We start from the raw sequence: 19,297 nt of genomic DNA on the forward strand, positions 1-19,297 counted from the left end.
CATCACAGCAATGTTCCAAATCTTCATTAGCAGCTTTGAAAGGTTTCCGTTCAGCTCAGCTCTGTTATCTCTCGTTCCATGCCAGTTTGGAAGCATGGGAGATTTCCAGCAGATCAAGCTAGTTCAAGACTGGGCTGATGCCAGATAGTTCCCCTGACAGTTCAGGAGTGGGGTGGTGCCAATCTCTACCATATAAACCCTAACAGGTGTGTGGTACTGCTGCAGGGCAGCTTCTGGTGACTGTAGCTTTCTTGGCTTTTGGATTCCGCCCCCCCCCCCCCCGAGGCAGGTAGGAGGAGAAGCTAGATTAGTCACTGTTCAGAACAGAAATGTGCCTCTTTGTAGTGAACCAAAATAGGGCCACTCCCCCCCCCCTGCACAATGTAATCCAAGGGCTCCCCCACTGCCGGGGTGGTTAACAAGCCAGCTCCTTCCATGCCTCTCAGTTGTAAGCAACTTGGCATCACACTCAGGGCTGCTACAAAGAGATCCCTTAAGTTTCCATTCAGCTGGAGCCCACAGGTGGGATAGAGACTAAAATGTCCATGCAACACACATGCGAGTTGGGCTATTTCATCCCCCTACACCCAAGGGATTCACTGTCACATCCAGACTGAGCACATGACAGGAGCTGGGACTCCTCATACGGCTTGCCCTCTGGCCTCAGCCAGCCCTTACGATCACCTGCATTGGCCTTGTCCCATACACTCGCGGTGTGCTATTCTCCCAAGCTGCTTGCACGGTGGAGTTCTAAGGCTGTACAACACGTTGTGAAAGCGCAGCGACAGTGCCAGCAGCACAGCATACCTGAGCACCACGCCTGAAGACGCTGGAGCTAGGTGTTTACCATTATACTGAAATGGGACAGGACCATTATGAATGCAGGAGAGCTGCACAATTACAAGTTTCAGCCTATGTAATATGCAAGTCCCTGCACTTCGGTTTGCTGCTGCCCTCACTGCCTGCAAACAGGGGAACACTTCCCATCACTACAGAGTTCACATCTTGCACTGAGAGTTTATGGGTGTTCTGTGAATTCAACCATAATGGTAGCCAGAGCTAATGAACACCTTGGAGTCGAATTAACCCAGGATACGCTTATTACCTGGCAAACAGGAAGCAGCCCAAGTAAGCATCTCAGTAATAGTCTCTTTATTACTCTCAGTATTGTTAGGTTTTTCACTATTTCAGTATAAGAAGAGAAACTATCAGCAATGGTCAAGTTGTGGACAACATGCAGCAAAGGGACACCTGAAAATTCAATGTTAATGAGGCCAGCAGGTAACATCAGGCATGGAAATGCTCTTGGGCAGGTAACACACACTGCTTGTTTAATTATGCTCCTCCACACAGATGTCACTTAAGTGTGTGGGAGTGTGTGATTTTTAAAAACAAAACAAAACAGCTCTTTGCATGTGCTGGAAAATTCCATCAGAGTGTGAACCAAATGACCCTGAATGATTTCCACTGCTGAATGGCCTTTTAATGGTGGAAAGGGGAAACTATAATTTTAAAATATTATCTACTTCATCTCTTCCCATTACCTGTTATTGGCTGGGAACAACAATTCCTGCAGCAAAACCTGCTCTGGGTCTTTTGGTAGGTGTGGCCTGTGATAGCTTCAGGTTACTGTGTTAGTGAGTAAATCAGGCTTTCCCTTGGTGGTGCCAAGTGGCAGGTATCTGGAGCTCCTGCCCACGCTACCCAGTCACTAGCAACTCAGAACATCAGCTAATGCCCCCATGCTTTTTGAATGTTGGCTAAAACTGTACATGGCACAAGCGCCCAGCTGTGGTTCATGTCATTCATAAAGTGGTGTAATAGGAAATGCAGACAGCAGGTGGAGCTCTATTCCTATTCCCTCAATAGGAAACAGCAGTCTTGTTTGTGCTGGGAAGCTGTCTGGCAGATGGCTCCCTAGTACTACTCTGCATACATCACGTTAAGTCAGTTACCACTACTTGCAGCTAAATGAACATGCCAGCGGGGTCTCCTGAAATCACAGCTGAAGGGCAATGCAGATGATGCTCGTCTAACACAGCCTGCCAGCCACGTTAACGCTGGCCCTGCACCCAAGTCCCTCTTCTGAGAGTTGGGGGATCAGTCCAGACCTCAGCAAACTGCCTAGGCCTACCAGTCTCTGCAATGCCTCTCAGAGAAGGTGCAGCATCAGGTCTGACCGCACCCCGTCCGCAGAAGCCAGAGTCGAACCTTTACTATTTCTTTGAAGCTTCTGCCAAGTTTTGGAGAACTCCCTGCTTCACAGCAGAGCAGCCCACCAGCCTCTGCCTATGTAGACGGCCCTTACATATCAAATGAGGATAGCAGCCATGAGCACGCAACGGGTTTTTTGCGTATTACATAGAGACTGAAACTTGTAATTGTGCAGCTCTCCTATGTTCATAAGGGCAGTAAGCCTCGTAAGCGGGCCGAGTTGGGATCACTAGTGTATAACACTAGCATGGGCTTTGTGGCTGTTTTAATGAAGGCTCAGACCTCACCCAAAAGAAGTGGAGGCAGTTCAGGCAGGTGAGCAACAAGTGTGGCCGAATATTCCCAGCTGCTTCGGCACAGCCAAGCCTTCCCAGCAGGGGTACAGCCTGCTTAGGGGTTAGTCCTCTCCCTCCCCTTACAAAGGCAGTCAAACACTGGACATTTACTGGCTACGTGTAAGGTTCTAACTGCAGCCCTGCTCCCCAGACTTCAGCGAGCACAGCTAGGACTGCTGCTGCCCCAAGCAGGATTCAAACAGGATCTCTGCAGCAAACACAATGGAAAGAATTGCTTGTCATGTGGGTGTGTCGCTACTGCAGCCCCAAATGACCCAGCCTGGAGGACAGAGAGTTTGTCACACCTGTATCAATATGGATCACAAAATAAATTAACTTAGAGAAAAACCCCACACACAACAGGCAAAGCCTAGAAATCAAAATGGTCTCTCTGTTCGGCACCCTGCCAGACCACTTACCAGCCCAGCTCAGTGACACAGCAGAGACTGTGCTACAAGGAAGGGGAAGAGATAGCAACTGGGAAAAGACTCAAAAGCCTACAGACCGAGGTATATAAGTAGTGACGTGCTTGGAAGGCGGGAGCCCCATGTAACCTGTCCTCACACTGGGACTCTCTTTACACTCCCAGGTTAGCCACTCTCCCGTGTCTCTCTAGCACACATTTCTACAGAGGCCACATTGTAACCCCCAGTATGTACTTTTGGAAGTCCAGTGGATTTGTTAAGGACCTCCCAGGTACCCCGCTCCACCCCAGTATCTGCAGTTGACACACAGATTTTGGAGAGTAGGACTGGAGAAACTTGCTCCTCACTGAAAAACTGAATCAAAAACTGACGGCAAAGACGGACCTGAGCACAGGCTGCTGCACTGCGGTTTGTTTCACTTTTCACTCTGAAGAAACAGAGTACCTCACGTGCACCAGCTGGTGTGCAAAACGCCCACCTAGAGAGGGTGTTGCAGCCCACAGTGACGACCGGGATATGGACATAAAACACTTGGGGGGGGGGGGGGGGCGCAGAAGCACATGAGCCCACCTGGAAACCTGCAGATACCTGGGGCCAGACACACTGGAAACAGATGTTTAAAAGCCAATGTCTCTAGTCTGCAACTATCAGAACGAGGAAGAAGTTTTGCTGAAGAATGTGATGGACAAGGAAGTGAACCCTTGGAAAGATGACTGACATACTCAGAATACAGACAAGCAGTGCTTGCAAGACCTACGGCAGAGTGGATTCAGGACAGATGGAAGATCACTCAAGTTTGCCTTTGCAAAACAAAGATCTCTGGGTGACTGGTCCCACAACACTGACCAATGAAATACCTACCCCACAATCCCAAAAGTTTGCAATTTTATTTTTTGGCAGATATATTCAAAGTGATAATCATGGATTTAAACAGAAGCCACTGAGTTGTGTGTTTTGGTTGAAGCAAAGTATGTATGTTCAGGATGGAGGGATGTCCGAGTGAGGTCACGCCAGGGCTCTGCTCTCGCTACTCTTCCCACAAATGTTGCTGGTTGCACTCGGTTCTCTTTAGCGTTCTGGTTTTCTAGCAATGAGTGAGAAAGTTCTTGGCTGCTAGTGATTCTGATCCAATGGGCAGAGCCTTGGGAAATCTATAAATACTTCACATTCTGCACATAAAACCAAACCCAACTAAGAGACACACGGATACTGTTCCTGGTTTGTTAAGTTTCATTCGGGTTCCAGGACTCAGTGCAATGGAATTTGCTTCCTGTTGTGAAGTATCTCCATTCTCCTCCCATCTGCCTTCTCAGGAGTCTTGATAAACTTCCACTTCATTTTTTCTTTCCATGTACTCAACCTCGCCTTTCCAAACGAGCCCATTTCTCTCGCTGCCACCCCAACTTCAGCGGGAGCTATTTGCGGAAAGCAAAGACCTCCCGTGTTTTCGGTCCCCTCTTGCCTTCAGTTCCTGGTTTGGGAGAAGGCACTTCCACCATCCCCCCGTAAGGACAGCTCTCAGATTCAGGGTGGTGTCCAGAACACTCCACAGCAGGGATGTAGCCACTGTCCCACATGCCAGTCCCACACAGCTTACACAGGTCATGCAGGCTACAGGGGACCCGGGGTAACAGGCGAAACTGATAAAGCAAACTCCTAGCCTGGCGTGGGAGAGAAGAAGGATATAACCCATTAGAAAGACAGCCAGAGCTTGGGCTACCCAATGGCCCATCCTGTGTAACACTCACATAAAGCTACACTGAAAGTGCTAAGTATTTTCAAGATCTACAATAACCCGGCCATGAGAGGAACACAAATCCTAGGCTCATGCATGAAAGCTAAAGGAGGCTTAGGGAGAGTTTCCAGCCTAGGAATTCAGGATTCGTTAGCAGCACCAGGCTCCTGGCCCCGGATGCTGAAATACTGTCATTAACTACAGTGCAGTGCAAGTCTCCCTCATACTGCCTGCCGCCCTGCCTCAGCCCTGCGCGGAGGGACTCCCCAGCTTATTTACTACCCAGCCTTTCTGCTGAAGCTGCCAACAGCGGCGGATGGATGCGTGGGGGCGGGAGGGTAATTAGTCCCAACTGTGTTGCTGTTGGCTGATCACTAGGAACTGACCTGACCCCTCCCCCATCAGTGTCATGTGATCTGCTGTCACTTCTGGACTGGGAGCCAGGACACCAAGCTGAGCAGCAGGGCCCCCATTTCTACACCCTTGAGTTTGTGTTAATTACGCTGTCTTGTACAGGGCTAGTGCCTCGCAGACCCCCTGAAACGATCACTGGACTCCCAACAAGTGCAGCCTAAGGATGGACTCCAAACTAACCCTACCATCCCACCCTCAACATCTGCAAGTCCTGCAGGGCGAGGGGAAGGACATAAGGGAATGGGAAAAAGCTGTAGTGTCAACCCTAGTGCTCCTGAAAGGCTGACACGTCTCTGTGGCTGCCGTCAGCACGTTGGCATTTACCTTCCTGAGTACAAGTTCCCCATTCATGTGCATGGCCAGGTTACCGAAATGCAGCAGCATCTGGTCAGTGGCCAGCTGCTGCTCAATGACATCATCGCCGTAAATCACCACGATGGCCACACAGATAAAGAGGTGGAAATAGTCCGTCTGCAAGGAGAAAGCAGGAGTTGGGGATTACAGGAGGGGAAGGTGGAGGACTGACTAAACTAGAGCTCCCGCCAGCTCCACACGGAGAGACTCCTCTTTCCCAAAGGAGCACCGTTTGCTCTCTCAATGCTGGCTTGGTTTCTGCACAGAGGGAAAGGGGAAAAACGCATCATAGACCACTGAGAGGTAATACAGGGGTGACAGTCACATGACCGCACCACCAACCAGCACCCAACAAGACCCACAGTCCTGATGCTAGGAGTGAGGTTTGTGGAGTTGTCACCACTCTGTCACTGCTTGCCTGGCGAGTTCTCTTCCAGATGGCCCGTGACAGTCCAGGAGGAACAGTCCCCTTAGGCAGATACTCCCCTAGCCCCCCCGTCCCTCTCACACACATGCCCTGCCCCTCCCCCCTGCAGGTCAATACAGAAACGAACACCCCGTCATGCAGCCTGCTGAAGAAAGCAGTCCAACTGTCAGGGTCCTCGCTCCCAGGACAGGGACAGAGAGGAGCTCAGTTTCGTGCTCTCCCTGCCACTTGGTCCTCTGGCTAGTCTTGCAGGAAACCAGGCTTTGCAAGTCCTCAGAACCGCAATTCAGGACTTGAGGAAAACAGTTTGCGCTGAACTTTCAGTGAAGCAGCGACCCTTCAAACCGATCAGTTGTGACAGCAGCAAGATCAGCCCACAAACGCAGTAATGAGCCAATCAGGGTGCAATTTGCATTCATTTAAGTTACTTTTGAGGCAAGCGGCAGGGGATCAACCCAACAGATTGTCAAGACTGGAAAATCATGCTTTAAGTGTGTCATAGTCAGATGGGGGAGGGGAAGCGGAAGGGAGGCTGGATACCTGCAGCCACACCTACACTGGCTCCTTTTCTGCCCAGCGTCTAGCACGCCAGCGGTACTCGGCAAAGGGAACACTCCCGCCCATTATGTCCTGCACCCATCGTCTGTGCTCTAACCTGATAATGAGCCCAGCACGCTTCCCACATGCGCAAAGCCTCAGCATCCGGAAACTCGCGTTTAAAACAGAGGAGGATCCACCGATGACAGAAAAGCATCTGCAAGCCATCCTCCCCCAGGGAGACGAGGTGCTGATAGAAGCGCAGGTGCATGAGTCGCAACAGCTCTCGTAGGTACATCTGAAAACACATGTTGTCATTCAGTGGAGCCACGACCTCACAGGCCTGGACACTCTCTGGCACCCCCATCCCGTGAGCATAACAGCAGCTTATGCCTTCCCACTGGAGTCACTGGAACCAGGCCCCATCCCTTCCCCTCCACGTTTGCTGTTACAGGCCAGACTTGCTTATGCGGTCAGTGGAGACAGGGCCTTGAGGCCACTGTGGAAGTTTAGGAAGGAAGAGCAGAGAGAGAAGAAAATCTCCATGACAGGTTTTATCTTAATGATGGTAATGAAAAGGAAGCCTGGGAGCTGGGCTGAGGCAGGGAGCTTGGAGCTGGAAACCCAGGAAGGAGGGGCTGGTTTTGGTAGCTTCTTTTAGCTGAGACTAAACGCTGAGAAAGTGACTTTGCAAAATTAACCCATTCAGCATGTTAGCGAAACCTGGAGCTGTCACATGTCCCCAGTCACTGCCAGAGAAGTCTGGACCAGTGAGATGGAAGCTGAATGGTGCCATGGTGACCAGGACGTCACACCTTGGGTTTGGGAGAGAAATGGTGGGACTGCCCAGGACGCTAACCAGAAAGGATTCAGCATTCCCTCTGCAGTCAGAGGTGTCCGGAGGCTCTCGTTCTCAAAATGAACCATTATATAGATTAGGCCCAACACCTAAATTTTTGTAAAAAATAAAATAAATAAATAAATAAATAAATAAACCTTCAAGTTAAAAAATGTTTTCCTGGTAGATTTAAAACAAGTTGCCAGTGAGAAAGTTTGCGATTTGCACTGAATCTTTCTTCTGCCATGTTTGAAACCTGAATGCTGCAGAATTAAACGTGATTTTAGTCAATTAATCAACAGCGTGCCATCGCTGGTAAACAATATCAATGGTCAATGAGGGTCAGGCTGGAGAATCTTGCCTGCATGCTCGGGGTTCTACTGATCGCCATATTTGGGGTCGGGAAGGAATTTTCCTGCAGAGTAGATTGACAGAGGCCCTGGAGGTTTTTCGCCTTCCTCCGCAGCATGGGGCGGGGGTCGCTAGCTGGAGGATTCTCTGCAACTTGAAGTCCTTAAATCACAGGATTTGGGGACTTCAACAGCTGAGTCAAGGGAAAGGGGGTGGGTCAGCTTTTGTGGCCTGCATCATGCGGGAGGTCAGACTAGATGATCATACTGGTCCCTTCTGACCTTAAAGTCTATGAGTCTAATTATGCTACCATCCCGGAACCAGGAAGTGAAGCGGACTGGTGGGTTTCCATTGTCCAAGCTGAGTGAAGTGCAAAGCGTAAGCGACCAGTAGCCCCAGAGCAGAGTATATTAGAGTGTAAAAGATAAATTAAGAACCATTTATGGTTTACAAGGAATCTGGGATTTTTAAAATATTTTTTCATCTTACAACATCCTGTTAATAGTTGCCACTAACTCAGCTCGGTTCACCCAGGGTGCCTGTCACCCTCTGTGCATTTACTCTCCCTGAAATATGGCTTGGCATGCTGGGTGCCACAGTAGCTGCCTAGCTAATGGGTTTTGGGTATTTGTTTTATGGCATTTTTTGAGGAGGCTCGGAGGACGTTCAGGAAGGGAACAAAGAGAGCCCACTGCTCAGAGCTCACCAGTTGTTTCTCCATATCTTCATCCCGGGGGGAACTGATGAAGATAGTGTTCTGCATCAAACCCACGAAGCACCAGAAAGTGTCTGACTCATCCAAGACCTCTGCCAGAATGGGGGCAACCAGGTCGGACATCCCCTGGGAGTAGCCAATGGTAGGGTTATACACTGCATAGTTCAGCAAGATTCTCCTAGAGGAGACATTCAATAGGAGAGGGTGAGATCCAGGGGGTGCCAGGCACAGCTGACCTCCATCACCCTCCCCTCTCTACCCCCACCCCACATATGGAGTCAGACAAGATGTAAAAGATCAATAAATCTCTTGCCGTTTAAGGACACAACTGGAATCTGGAAAACAAGTGACCCTAGCAGCGCTACAAGACATGGCATCCCATACATATGCATCTATTGGTGTCTGTGGCGTGCTTTTCTAGTGAAAGCACCATGTCTAGGGCACAGACCTAGGGGATTAGGTTATCTTGGACTGGTTCAGAAGAGGTCTCTGGTTAGCAGACAGTAATCGGAAATCAGAATCTAGGCAGAACTCATTGAGCCCCCATTTCCCAAGCTGGGGGCTGGTGACATTAGAGAGGCGGGACAGAGGAGAGGCGCATTCAGGATGGGGAAAGCAACATGAAGAGGCTCAGCTGTGAAAGCACTCCTGGCCTGGCTCCAAGAAAACTCCAGCGTACAGAGACTCCTTGCCCCACACAGCTGTGGGGTGACAGAGAATGGGAGCGCATGAGGGCATATGTGTGGAGCAACAATGTGAGTGAGAGAGAGAGAGAAAGGAAAAGAGAGAAGGTCAGAATAGGAGCTGAAGTGGTAAAGAACAGAGGAGCCCGAGGGGCAAGGGTGCCCCCATGCCCATCTGCGATGCTCAGATCCACTATGTTCAGGGGGTGGCATACACGGGGTCATATGCCCATGCTCAGGTACCAGAGCGCTCAGCCTTCCACCTGGCCAGTGAGAAGCTGGGCACTGCACACAACCTGCCACCCACAAAAATCCAATCTCCTGTCACACTCCAGCAGCAGCAACTCAATTCCCAGGCTGCCTTCACCTTTCAGCTCCCACCTCTTGGCTTCTCTGTCCAAATGGGTCTAGGCAGGGTCAGCACAGCCAGAAAGAGGTGGGAGGGGCGGGGAAGCAGGGACGGGGCTGAATGGGGCCCCATGTGCATTACTGGGGGTAGGTTGCCCTACACATGGTATCCCTTAGCACTCCCAAGGCAGGCGCTTCGAAGCTGCTCTCTCTAGGCTACAGAGCTCCTTACAGAGTTTCCCCATAGTCAGTAGGGTTCCTTCCTTAGGGTGCTGGGGAAAGAGATTGTCCAGCTTAAAGCAGCGTCACCTCATGGTTTCCACATTTGGGTTGCCCTCGCCGCGGAAGAACTGGTTGCTGCGGTCAGTCCTCACCACGTCTTTGTCAACCGTGAACTGCACGTTACGCCAAAACTCTTTGTGTTCATCTGGAGTCATCGAAAGCCTGAAAATTAAGCAGCAACTGAGTGCACCGGACAGCCCCCAGTGATCAAGGAACAAAGGGCCCAATCTGGAAAGACTCTGGGCATTACATTGGGGGCAGAGACCGGTCCCTCCCTCTCCAGACATCTCTCACCACTGCCAAGTCTGCCTGGAGCAGCTGCTCATCTGAGCAATGCCCAGGCGATTACAACTGCCGCTTTGGGCAAGCTTGCATCAAAGAATTTGAATGACCTGACACGAATGAGATGGCACCAGATCCATGTGCTCAGAAAGTTCCCTTTACCCATCACTCTTAGTCATGCCTCCCTAGCAGGGCAGGGCTGTCATTCAGTATTGGTACATTTTTGATCAGGATCAGAGAGATGAGAAGAGTAAGGTGGGGCCTCTCCCTGGTCACCTCTTCTGCTGGATCTCAAAGTATTCCCTCCTCTTCTGCACCCTCAGCGCCTCTCTCTCCTCCGACGTGGACTCGTGGCTGTAGTACCGCAGCATGAAGGGCCAGACCTCACCTCGGATAGACACATCAATCCCGCCAAAGAAAATGGCCTGAAGGAAAGTGCAAAAGTGGCAACAAATACCATTTTTAAATTTCCAAAAACACTGCATCGAGAAACCACCAGCCCTTGCACTGAGGAGAGAGCAGCAAAGCCGCCAGACAAGTGATGCCTTGATTCAAAGTCCTGCAATTTGCACATGTTTAGAGGGAAAGCACTGGCCTTCTATTCCCATACGAGACACGAATCAAGCTCATTTCAATGTCAATACCCCACCCCCGGAGCAGCTCTACGATTAACGTGTCGCTCTCATGTCACGGCTTAATCCCCAATCCTGGAGACGCTGCATTTCTCTGCACACTTTTCTCTAAGGAGTTGGACACAGTACTCCCCCAAACCCTTGAATTACTTTACACAGGAGCCTTGATTGCTTTCTTTGGTTTGTTCACACTGCATTGTACAAGCATGTCTGGGATTGGACACTAGTCCACTTACTCCAGCAGGCAGAAGGCAGAGGCAGGACAGCAAACCCTCTCTGCTCAGAAAGATGTTCCATTATTTTGCCTCTAGCTGACCTGACTGCAGTCCCAGCGACATCTCCAACCAAGCACCATAAATAATAGTCTCACAGTATAAAGATAACCAGTGCCTGCCACAGCACAACGCAAACTGCTTCAGCTTCTACCTGGGGCCTTTTCCTCGAAGAAAAGGCCAAGCAGACCAAGGCAGCAGCTGCCAAACCCCTCACCTTGCGCAGCTTGTACTCCTCTTCCACCTGTCCAGATTCATTCAGGTGATTGAGCCAGGCAGTGACATCGAGACGCTTGTACGTGTTCTCCTCTGGATGTGTCTCGGAGGACGGCAGCTTGGGGCGGCGGATTGAGAACTGCATGCATGTCTTCTCATCAGTGAGCTGCTGAATGGGAGACAGAACCGCAGCAAAGTTCCTAAACCAACTGCTTTAAAGCAGGAGACCCAGTTAGCACAGCTCCCTTAGGATTAAAGCCAAGACCCCGACGTTCAGGAGGGAGGGGGAGTTTCTGTACAACACCAGCCATTAAAACAGCAAGAGTAATTGGAGCCATTAAAAATCAGAGAGCTACAAAACAGCTTCACTTAGAAAAACAGTTTCTTTCCACTCCTCCCCCAACCGTATCCCGAATTAATGCTGCTTACAGCAAAACTTCACTCTGCCAGGAATGGCTGCGATAAATTACATATGATTGGCCAGACAAAGGGCTGCTGTTAGGCAAGCCAGAGCTGCACTGCCAGGCTCTCGCTAAGGGCACTCATGATCCCAGTGCGAAACTGCAGCTGACATTTAATTTAAAAATCAAAGGTTGCTCACTGCAAAAGTGAGCCCATGCTACTGTAATAAGGCAAGCAGCAGGGGGCTCAGTGAGAAGGAAGGAATTTAAAAATCACTTTCTAATAAGCACATACACGATCTTAAACAGATAATTAAAGAGCTCTTATCACATTTGTATGTAGATTGAGCAAAATATGGCAAGGTGACTTGTCAAAACATTATTTTCAAATGCAGCGTGCCCGGCTTCACAAAATGGATGGGAGACGCACGGAACTGCCGATCGAATATTGCTGATCTCCCAGCCATTTAGTGGCCTAACACCACCAGCCCATCTAGCTATGACCTCTAGGAAAGCAGACACCTAAGCAAGCCTTTTGGATAATCGTTCCCCCTAGAACAGACGTGTGCATCAGAGAGTGGCCATTTGGTCTGCACTTTCATCTCCTCAAATTGTCCAAGTACGCCAGAAAGCAACAATGGGTTTGTTGCATTAATACACCACTTTAATTAGCCCTAGCCCACCCCTGCTTAATAACAGAGGTCTCACAGATAGAACCTCCATCTTTTGGGACATCTCTGCCTCACTAGGCCTTGCTCGGTTACCTGGTCTTTGAGATGGGTCTCCGTGCAGTATTTCCATTGCTGAAACACCTCAGACAGTTTATCCAGGCCACCATGGTGAAAGTGGAAGATCTTGTATTGACTCTCCCTGCTAGCAACAACCAACTGCCCACTGGTGCATGCCTCATCGCTGAAGGGCAATCAAAGGGGGAGAACAACACACATTTAAGAGCTGGTTTTATGCCCCAGGAGAACTTGGGGTGAGGGTGGGCAGCAGGCTAGACTAGAAAACAACGCAGATAAATGAGAGAGAGAAGAGCAAACACACCCAGTTGCCTCTTGCTGACAGAGGCAGAATGTTTCTACAGCATAGGGAATGAGGTTTCATGTGGCCCCAGTGACAGCAGGGGATGTTCTGTGCCCTCGACCCTTAAAGAGTGACTCTGTCTATACCTGGTAGCATTGCTCCCAACCCTTCCCCTTCCAGTTCAAAACACTGACTACATGAAGGAACTAAATTCCTGCCAGGTGCTAGGGGACAGAACCCAGTCTAGGAACACTCGGACAGTATGCATAGAGCTGGCTCTTAGGGATGGGGGAACTCTGGTTGCAAATGACACCCTCTGAGGGTCCAACACAAAGGGCTTGGGGAGAGGAAAGCCACGCATTTATAATTAGGAAGAAGAGGGAAGAGAAGTGAGAGCACAGATGAGATGGGGAGGGGAGGTACTGAAGAGATAGCTGTTCCCTCACTCTCAAGCTATTCTTGATCTTCTGTAGACAGGTACACCTTCAAAGGCACCTACACTGGGCACCTTCAAAGATTTCCTAAAGGTCCAGAAAGGATTCTGCATGGAGGTAAGCTAGTTCAGCAGGCTGCCACTTGGATTCAGATGGAGAACATTGCTGGAGAAAGGCTCCAGAAGAAACTTTCTGAAACAATTGGTCTCCAGACAACCTAGCTCCCACTACCCTGACAAGTCACACACACACACACACACGTCACTGTAACGGGCAGAGGCAACAACGAGGATAGAAGATCTAGAACTACATTTCTTACCTAAAGAAAAGGCGAAGGGACCTCATTTGTCCAAGGTCCACTCTGAAGACCCCACAGATCTGCTCCAGGGCAAACACCTTCTGCTGTTCGTCCCATCTGGTGTTCTGAGCTTGCCTGTTATTCTCCTGGAATTGGGCACTGGTGTCAAGGCTGGAAGTGGAGCTGTTTGAGCAGGTCATGTGATTGTCACATGTCTCCCTACACGACAGAGAGGGGCAAAACCAGCAGTATGTTAACCACAGATCTAGGTTCTGCAATCACTTGACAGTAACTTCAGTCTCTCTTGGCAGACAAATGGCTTTTGCTAACAGAGCTATGAAGTCAGAACACTATGCAGTGCTGAGAAATCACTAAATGTTACTCCAAATAGAATGGATTTTAAAGTGCATCATCCAGAAGATCAGTCCCAGGAGAGCCACCCTTCTTGCAGCCAGTGCTCAAAGAGCATGTAGGCTTTGGAAGGTGTTGGAGACGGTCCATGTCTCCCAGGAATACAGCAGTATTGAATGGCAAAATTAAGATAGAGGCTTAACCCTTTGAGATGGAGGCAGTTCAACCCCCTTGGGAGGGAAATCCTGCCCATTCTCTGCGGAGAGGCAGATGTCTACTGTAGCATGATAGGTGCAGTTTGTAGAGCCAATCCAGGGGCACTTTTCTCCCCTCCCCACCAGGTGTCATGGAACTCAGATCTGCAAGCGCCCCCATACCACTGTGCATGGTGGCTGACAGCTCCCCTGTTTTTCCATCCCGGGTAACGGGGCACAGATGCTTGGCAGGTGACTGCAGCAGCTGCACTAGCACAGAGCGGATAAGGTATGAGGGGGAAAGGACATTTTGCCTCACAGCCCTAGAGAATTCCTCAGCACAGCGTCCAGCTGCCCAGAGCCCTGACTGGGACAGGATCTGTGGGCACACTGAGAAGGCATCACTGACTGGAGAACTCATTTGTTATGTTTTCTCTGTAGCCAGAATGATGATGAAGAGGAAAAAAAAAAAGTAACGAATACATACAACTCTGGGGCAGTGCCTCCCTCGCTAGGGCATATTTCCTGCTACCCACTTACAAGGGGGCCCACCAAGCCTAGTTTCATGTATGCAGACTTTGGAAAATGGTTTCCACGTCCATGCTTGAAACTTTGGCTAGTGAAGTGGTATCTTCTAGACAAGCCCTTTAACTCAATACATAGTGGAGAAAGTGAGTCAGAATATGCTTTCTCACAAGCTAAGAGGCTAGCTGGGTCAACAATGTATTTGGCCTAAAGGACAGCCTGGGTGTAGATTAACTATCCCCCACCCCCAATCCAGCCCAGCCCCAAAGAAAAACATCATTGCTGGGAATTAAGTGAATCTGAAGCTGTGACCCCTTGGCTCTTAAAAAGGCCAATACATCTGAACAGTCTTTGAGGGGGCCCCTGAATGGGTTCCACTGTGAAATCATGGTTTGCAAAACAAGGCAAGTGGCAGGTATAAAGCCAGCCCCCTGCCATGCCACTTAATGCAATGTTTTCTAATCCGCTTATCTAACAATGTAGGCGCTGAACGCTGAAAAAAAAAATCACACACTCAGCAGGCCTCTGCAGTACAGCCCATCAGTCCGCTTCCCAAGCCCAGCTCCACTGCTTCTTACACAGGGGCCACTGGACGAGCCTTACTGTCGCCAACCACCAGTGGGTCAGGTCGCTGCATTCCAATGCACAGGTCTTTGGACAGCTCAGTTAGCGATGGGTTCAGTTTTGAACAAAGTCCTAATGAGCAGCCTAGTTCAACCGTATGGCTCGAAACCTCAGTGCCCACACGCAGGAAATCAATCCACAGCTTCTTCGCTTGTCTTGTATTTAAATAAGGCTACAGAATAAAATCGGTTCTCTCTTAGCCAGACGAGTGAGCTTTCCTACTTCGTTCACGTATGTTCTGCAGCTCAACACTCCTGGAGAGAGGGTTCCAAACAGAAGTAACATCTGTCCCAGTCTGGGGGTTTGCAATCTTAGGATAAGACGCGGCAATATCACATGAGCAGAGATAACATGTCTTCACTGAAGTAAATGCACCAACCCTGACAGAAGTCACTTTTCAGGAGCTAGCACTGTTTCTGAGAAAGGCATCTGGCTCCTTCCAGTGTTACCTTAAAAGTAGAGACAGTCACCTTTGCTGCAAGCAGCTTTCCTGATTTAATGGTATTTGGTTTTGTGAAAATCCAGTGTTATTTTATCTGATAAATCTGTGTCATGGACTGCTTCCCAGAAATACAATACCACACATCAATGCAAAGTCCTGGCATAAGACACCCTGCCCTGGACTGCCTGCAACAAGCAGCTGGTGTTTACGCAGCAACTCAGTTAAAGCCACAGCTGATTACATAGGATTTTCCTGGAAGAAATGAGACAAAGCAGTTTAAAAACTAAGCAGAGCTAACCACGTGTTCTGAAACCCTTGTGAAGATGAACTGGTCAGTAAGACAAGAAGATGGAACCTGCTACTATGAAGACACTTTCCAGTGTGGCTTTCTTATTGCAGAAGCAACAACCCCCAACATTCAAACACATCAGTATCAAAGGATCAACGCTTAGTACTCCAATGCTGAGATGCAGCATTTACTATGTGTACGGGGCATCCTGTTTGCTCCTAAACTGGAGAAACATCATAAGTCACATACAAAAATCATGGCACTGCCGGCTGCAGTTACCTGTACTATTCAAAACCTGCTGTGACAGAGATCCAATTAACTGCTCCCAAACTTAGCACCTGGAGACCTTGGTTGCAAATATAGCTATTGGCACCACCACATTTTCTGGCATTGTTTCTGAGGGCTGGTCCACACTAAACCCCCAGTTCGAACTAAGATACACATCTTCAGCTACGTGAATAATGTAGCTGAAGTCGAAGTATCTTAGTTCGAACTTAAAGGTACTTACCGCAGGTCCACACGTGGCAGGCAGGCTCCCCCGTCGACTCCGCCTACTCCTCTCGCAGAGCAGGATTACCGGCATCGACAGCGAGCACTTCTGGGATCGATTTATCGCGTCTAGACAAGACACGATAAATCGATCCCAGAAGATCGATTGCTTGCCGCTGAACTAGCTGGTAAGTATAGACGTACCCTGAGAAACAGTGTTTACAAACAGCAATTAGTCACTGGTTTTTAGAAGGCATTTCAGCTGGAAACAACTTTGAACATGTAACCAACTTCAGTAAAGGAGACCTGAAGCAGAGAGCATTTGTGGATTTACCACCTCTGGACTACAAAAACCAATGAGCAACAACTTAGAGCCTCAACATGCAGCAAAAGTGTGCAGTCAAGGGAGACTCTGAAATGTTTGTATTGTTTTAGAATACGAACAGTAACGAGGAGACACACTCACACACGGCCCCCTTCTACGAAGAGAGAACAGAGGAGCTGGTAAATGCACACATTAATAGACATGACAGGACAGATGATGTACTGTATATAAAATACCAAAAATATTCAACAACAATTCAGATTATACATGGACTAGTAATTAAGAAAAAACAATTCCATGTTTTATGTTTAGAAGCATAAATGCTGTCTCCTTTGTACATCCCAATGATGAACGCATCTGAAAAGACGTCATAGTTTTGTAACAATTTGAACAGTGATCTAATGTTCAGACTGCTTTTTTCCTTTGCAGTGACTGAATATTAGAGGTACAGTGTTAGTTTAGTTTGTTTTTTGGGAGTCATCTATAACTACCCCACAAAAGCCATGGACGTCAGTAGAGAATTTCCAGATCTGTTAGATCTGAGCCTTGCACCAGACTGCCCTCTTCAAGAACAGCACAAGTAAGTAGCCGAAGAAACATTCCAGGGAGATATTAGCTTATAGGATCCAATCATTAGAGAGATACACTTGATTTGCAACACACTGCAGTCAAAACAAGTCAAAACCAGTGCTATGGTCCATGTGATGTAACGACTTGGAGAAAAACCAAACACTTTTTCAGCAGCATTAGCAAAACCTAAGGCAGGAAACCCATTGGAACAGACACATTCATGATTTCACTTAAGCTTCTTCTCCTTCCTTAAGTCTCTTTGCTCCTCTGCCTCAAAACAAGCCTCCTTCTTGTTAGTTAGAAATATCAGGTGGTGATGCACTGCCACAAGTATTTTCTCTTGAGTAATTAGTGATTAACTGCCTACACATTCCACCCATTTCTGTATCCAAAACCCTTCGGGACAGACTATGCAAGGCAACCACCCAGTCCAAAGCTACGCGTGAGCTAGTTTTGGGCACATGATGTCAGCAGAACATACCACTACTCACCGTCTTGTAAAGCACACAGACACCAACAGCGTAGTGCGATATAAAGCCAGATTTAGTTCTGTTGTGGTAACACCCGAAGTTCCTAACCAGGATCAGGGCCCCACTGTGCAAGGCCTTCCACAAACACACCGAAGATAGTTCATAAGCTCTTTGAGGCAGGGGCTAACTTGAAGGTGTAACAAGTGTAACAGAGAGGGAAGGGTGACAGAGGTTACCATAATACGATTGTGTGGTTACAGAGGCTGACACAACGCACCACTGGATTCCAATCTATTCTCTTGTTACGACCAATCTCTGGATGGCTGGTTTCTTGTAGGCGTCCAACCCATCCCCACCCCTCTAGCCTGAAACTTTCCTTGTGGAGTGTCAGCTCCAAACATGAGGGGAGTATCATGACAGATGAGTGTCTGGTGGCAGGTCTGAGTAAAACCATCCCCATTCCCCACCAAGAGCCCCAATCCCCACCAAAGTATCTGGTGGCTCCGCCTACCGGCTCCTCTCCCTTCCCAGCCTGCTCTCTAGGTCCTTCTAATGAGGTAAAGAATCTCGTGGCAGTATCACTGGCTGCAGTGTCTATGGTACCTATCGTTGCAAATCAGCCAGTTACTAGTAACAGCCCCCAGACATCCTGAACCAGCTTCCAAAGACTGGATGTAGTAACTCTCAAGCCCAGGTGAATGGCCTCAGACACCAGGAACCCAAGAGCAACTGTTTTGATAAAATGTGTCTTTTATGAACGATACAGTGGCAAGTCGGTAAAAATTGTTAATGAAATTATAAATGCGAGATATGCAGTGGGGACAGATTAGTAATCAGAAACGAATCAGACCTGACTTCATACTTTTGCTGGTTGGGAACAGTGCTCAGAGGAAGGACTCCAGAACTCTGATGGGCACACTGTTCTGGAAATGCTAAAACAACTGTCACAAAACTCTCACTGAAACAGAGCCACAAGATGGTGTCTCCGCAATTTTTTAAAAATTCATTCAGACCTGGTTGGCAGGGAGTAGTAACTAGGTTAAAACCTGCACTAAGGTCATCCTTAGGCTGATAAGATCTGGAACAGATCCAAAAAGCTTTGCATAATCTCAAAACACTTGTGCAGATTCAGTTCACACTGATCTCTGCAAATGGTTAATAATTATTTTCTTTACTTTGATTTTTTAAGTTTATGTCAAAATAAACATACATAGACACACAAGGACACACATGTGAGCATGTGGGGAAACAGCAGACTGTCAGTCTCTCTCAGAGTTGGTAAGACAACTCCCACCTGTTCATGCTCTCTGTATGTGTGTATATATTTCTCCTCAATATATGTTTCACTCTATATGCATCCGAAGAAGTGGGCTGTAGCCCACGAAAGCTTATGCGCTAATAAATTTGTTAGTCTCTAAGGTGCCACAAGTACTCCTGTTCTTTTTGAGGATACAGACTAACACGGCTGCTACCCTGAAAAAAAATCACTCACTAGGTAAATCCACATTGTCTTTGGTAGAGAGACTTCATAAGACATCACAGCAAAGTGCTCAAACGCCAACGTGGATTTTCTGAAACCTTGTTCCATAAGCTTTCCATTGATCTGTTTGCTTTCGAAACATAAATTTCCCCACACTGAACTGCGCTAAATGCTATTTAGTAGCTAATTAACTTTCTGTGCTGGAAACCTCCTGTAATTGCACTTCTTTCACCTTTTTAGCCTTTGTCCTCGAGGGAGCTGAAGCTGTCCTATGGCATTTGTTCTGCTCAGTCCTAGCTTACAAGCGTAAGTTCTT

General features: G+C 48.4%; 1 protein-coding gene across 4 annotated transcripts in view; it reads right to left on the reverse strand.

The window, feature by feature from the left end:
* Positions 1 to 3,847: 3,847 nt before the first annotated feature.
* Positions 3,848 to 19,297, reverse strand: part of TBC1D16 (TBC1 domain family member 16) — a 41,896-nt gene continuing 26,446 nt past the window's right edge. For 3 of the 4 annotated variants that reach the window (XM_054047478.1, XM_054047477.1, XM_054047480.1), the window contains 9 exons: positions 13,244 to 13,441; positions 12,226 to 12,373; positions 11,062 to 11,229; positions 10,217 to 10,365; positions 9,686 to 9,820; positions 8,337 to 8,523; positions 6,560 to 6,739; positions 5,448 to 5,594; positions 3,848 to 4,635 (listed from right to left, as the gene is read on the reverse strand). In XM_054047478.1, the coding sequence (XP_053903453.1) occupies positions 4,390 to 4,635; positions 5,448 to 5,594; positions 6,560 to 6,739; positions 8,337 to 8,523; positions 9,686 to 9,820; positions 10,217 to 10,365; positions 11,062 to 11,229; positions 12,226 to 12,373; positions 13,244 to 13,441 (1,558 nt within the window). In that variant the 3' untranslated portion in view covers positions 3,848 to 4,389. The remainder of the gene's footprint in view (positions 4,636 to 5,447; positions 5,595 to 6,559; positions 6,740 to 8,336; positions 8,524 to 9,685; positions 9,821 to 10,216; positions 10,366 to 11,061; positions 11,230 to 12,225; positions 12,374 to 13,243; positions 13,442 to 19,297) is intronic. The other variant, XM_054047479.1, reaches the window with a different exon arrangement.

This window comes from Malaclemys terrapin, chromosome 13 (assembly GCF_027887155.1).
Source record: "Malaclemys terrapin pileata isolate rMalTer1 chromosome 13, rMalTer1.hap1, whole genome shotgun sequence".
NCBI classification, from domain to species: Eukaryota; Metazoa; Chordata; order Testudines; family Emydidae; genus Malaclemys; species Malaclemys terrapin.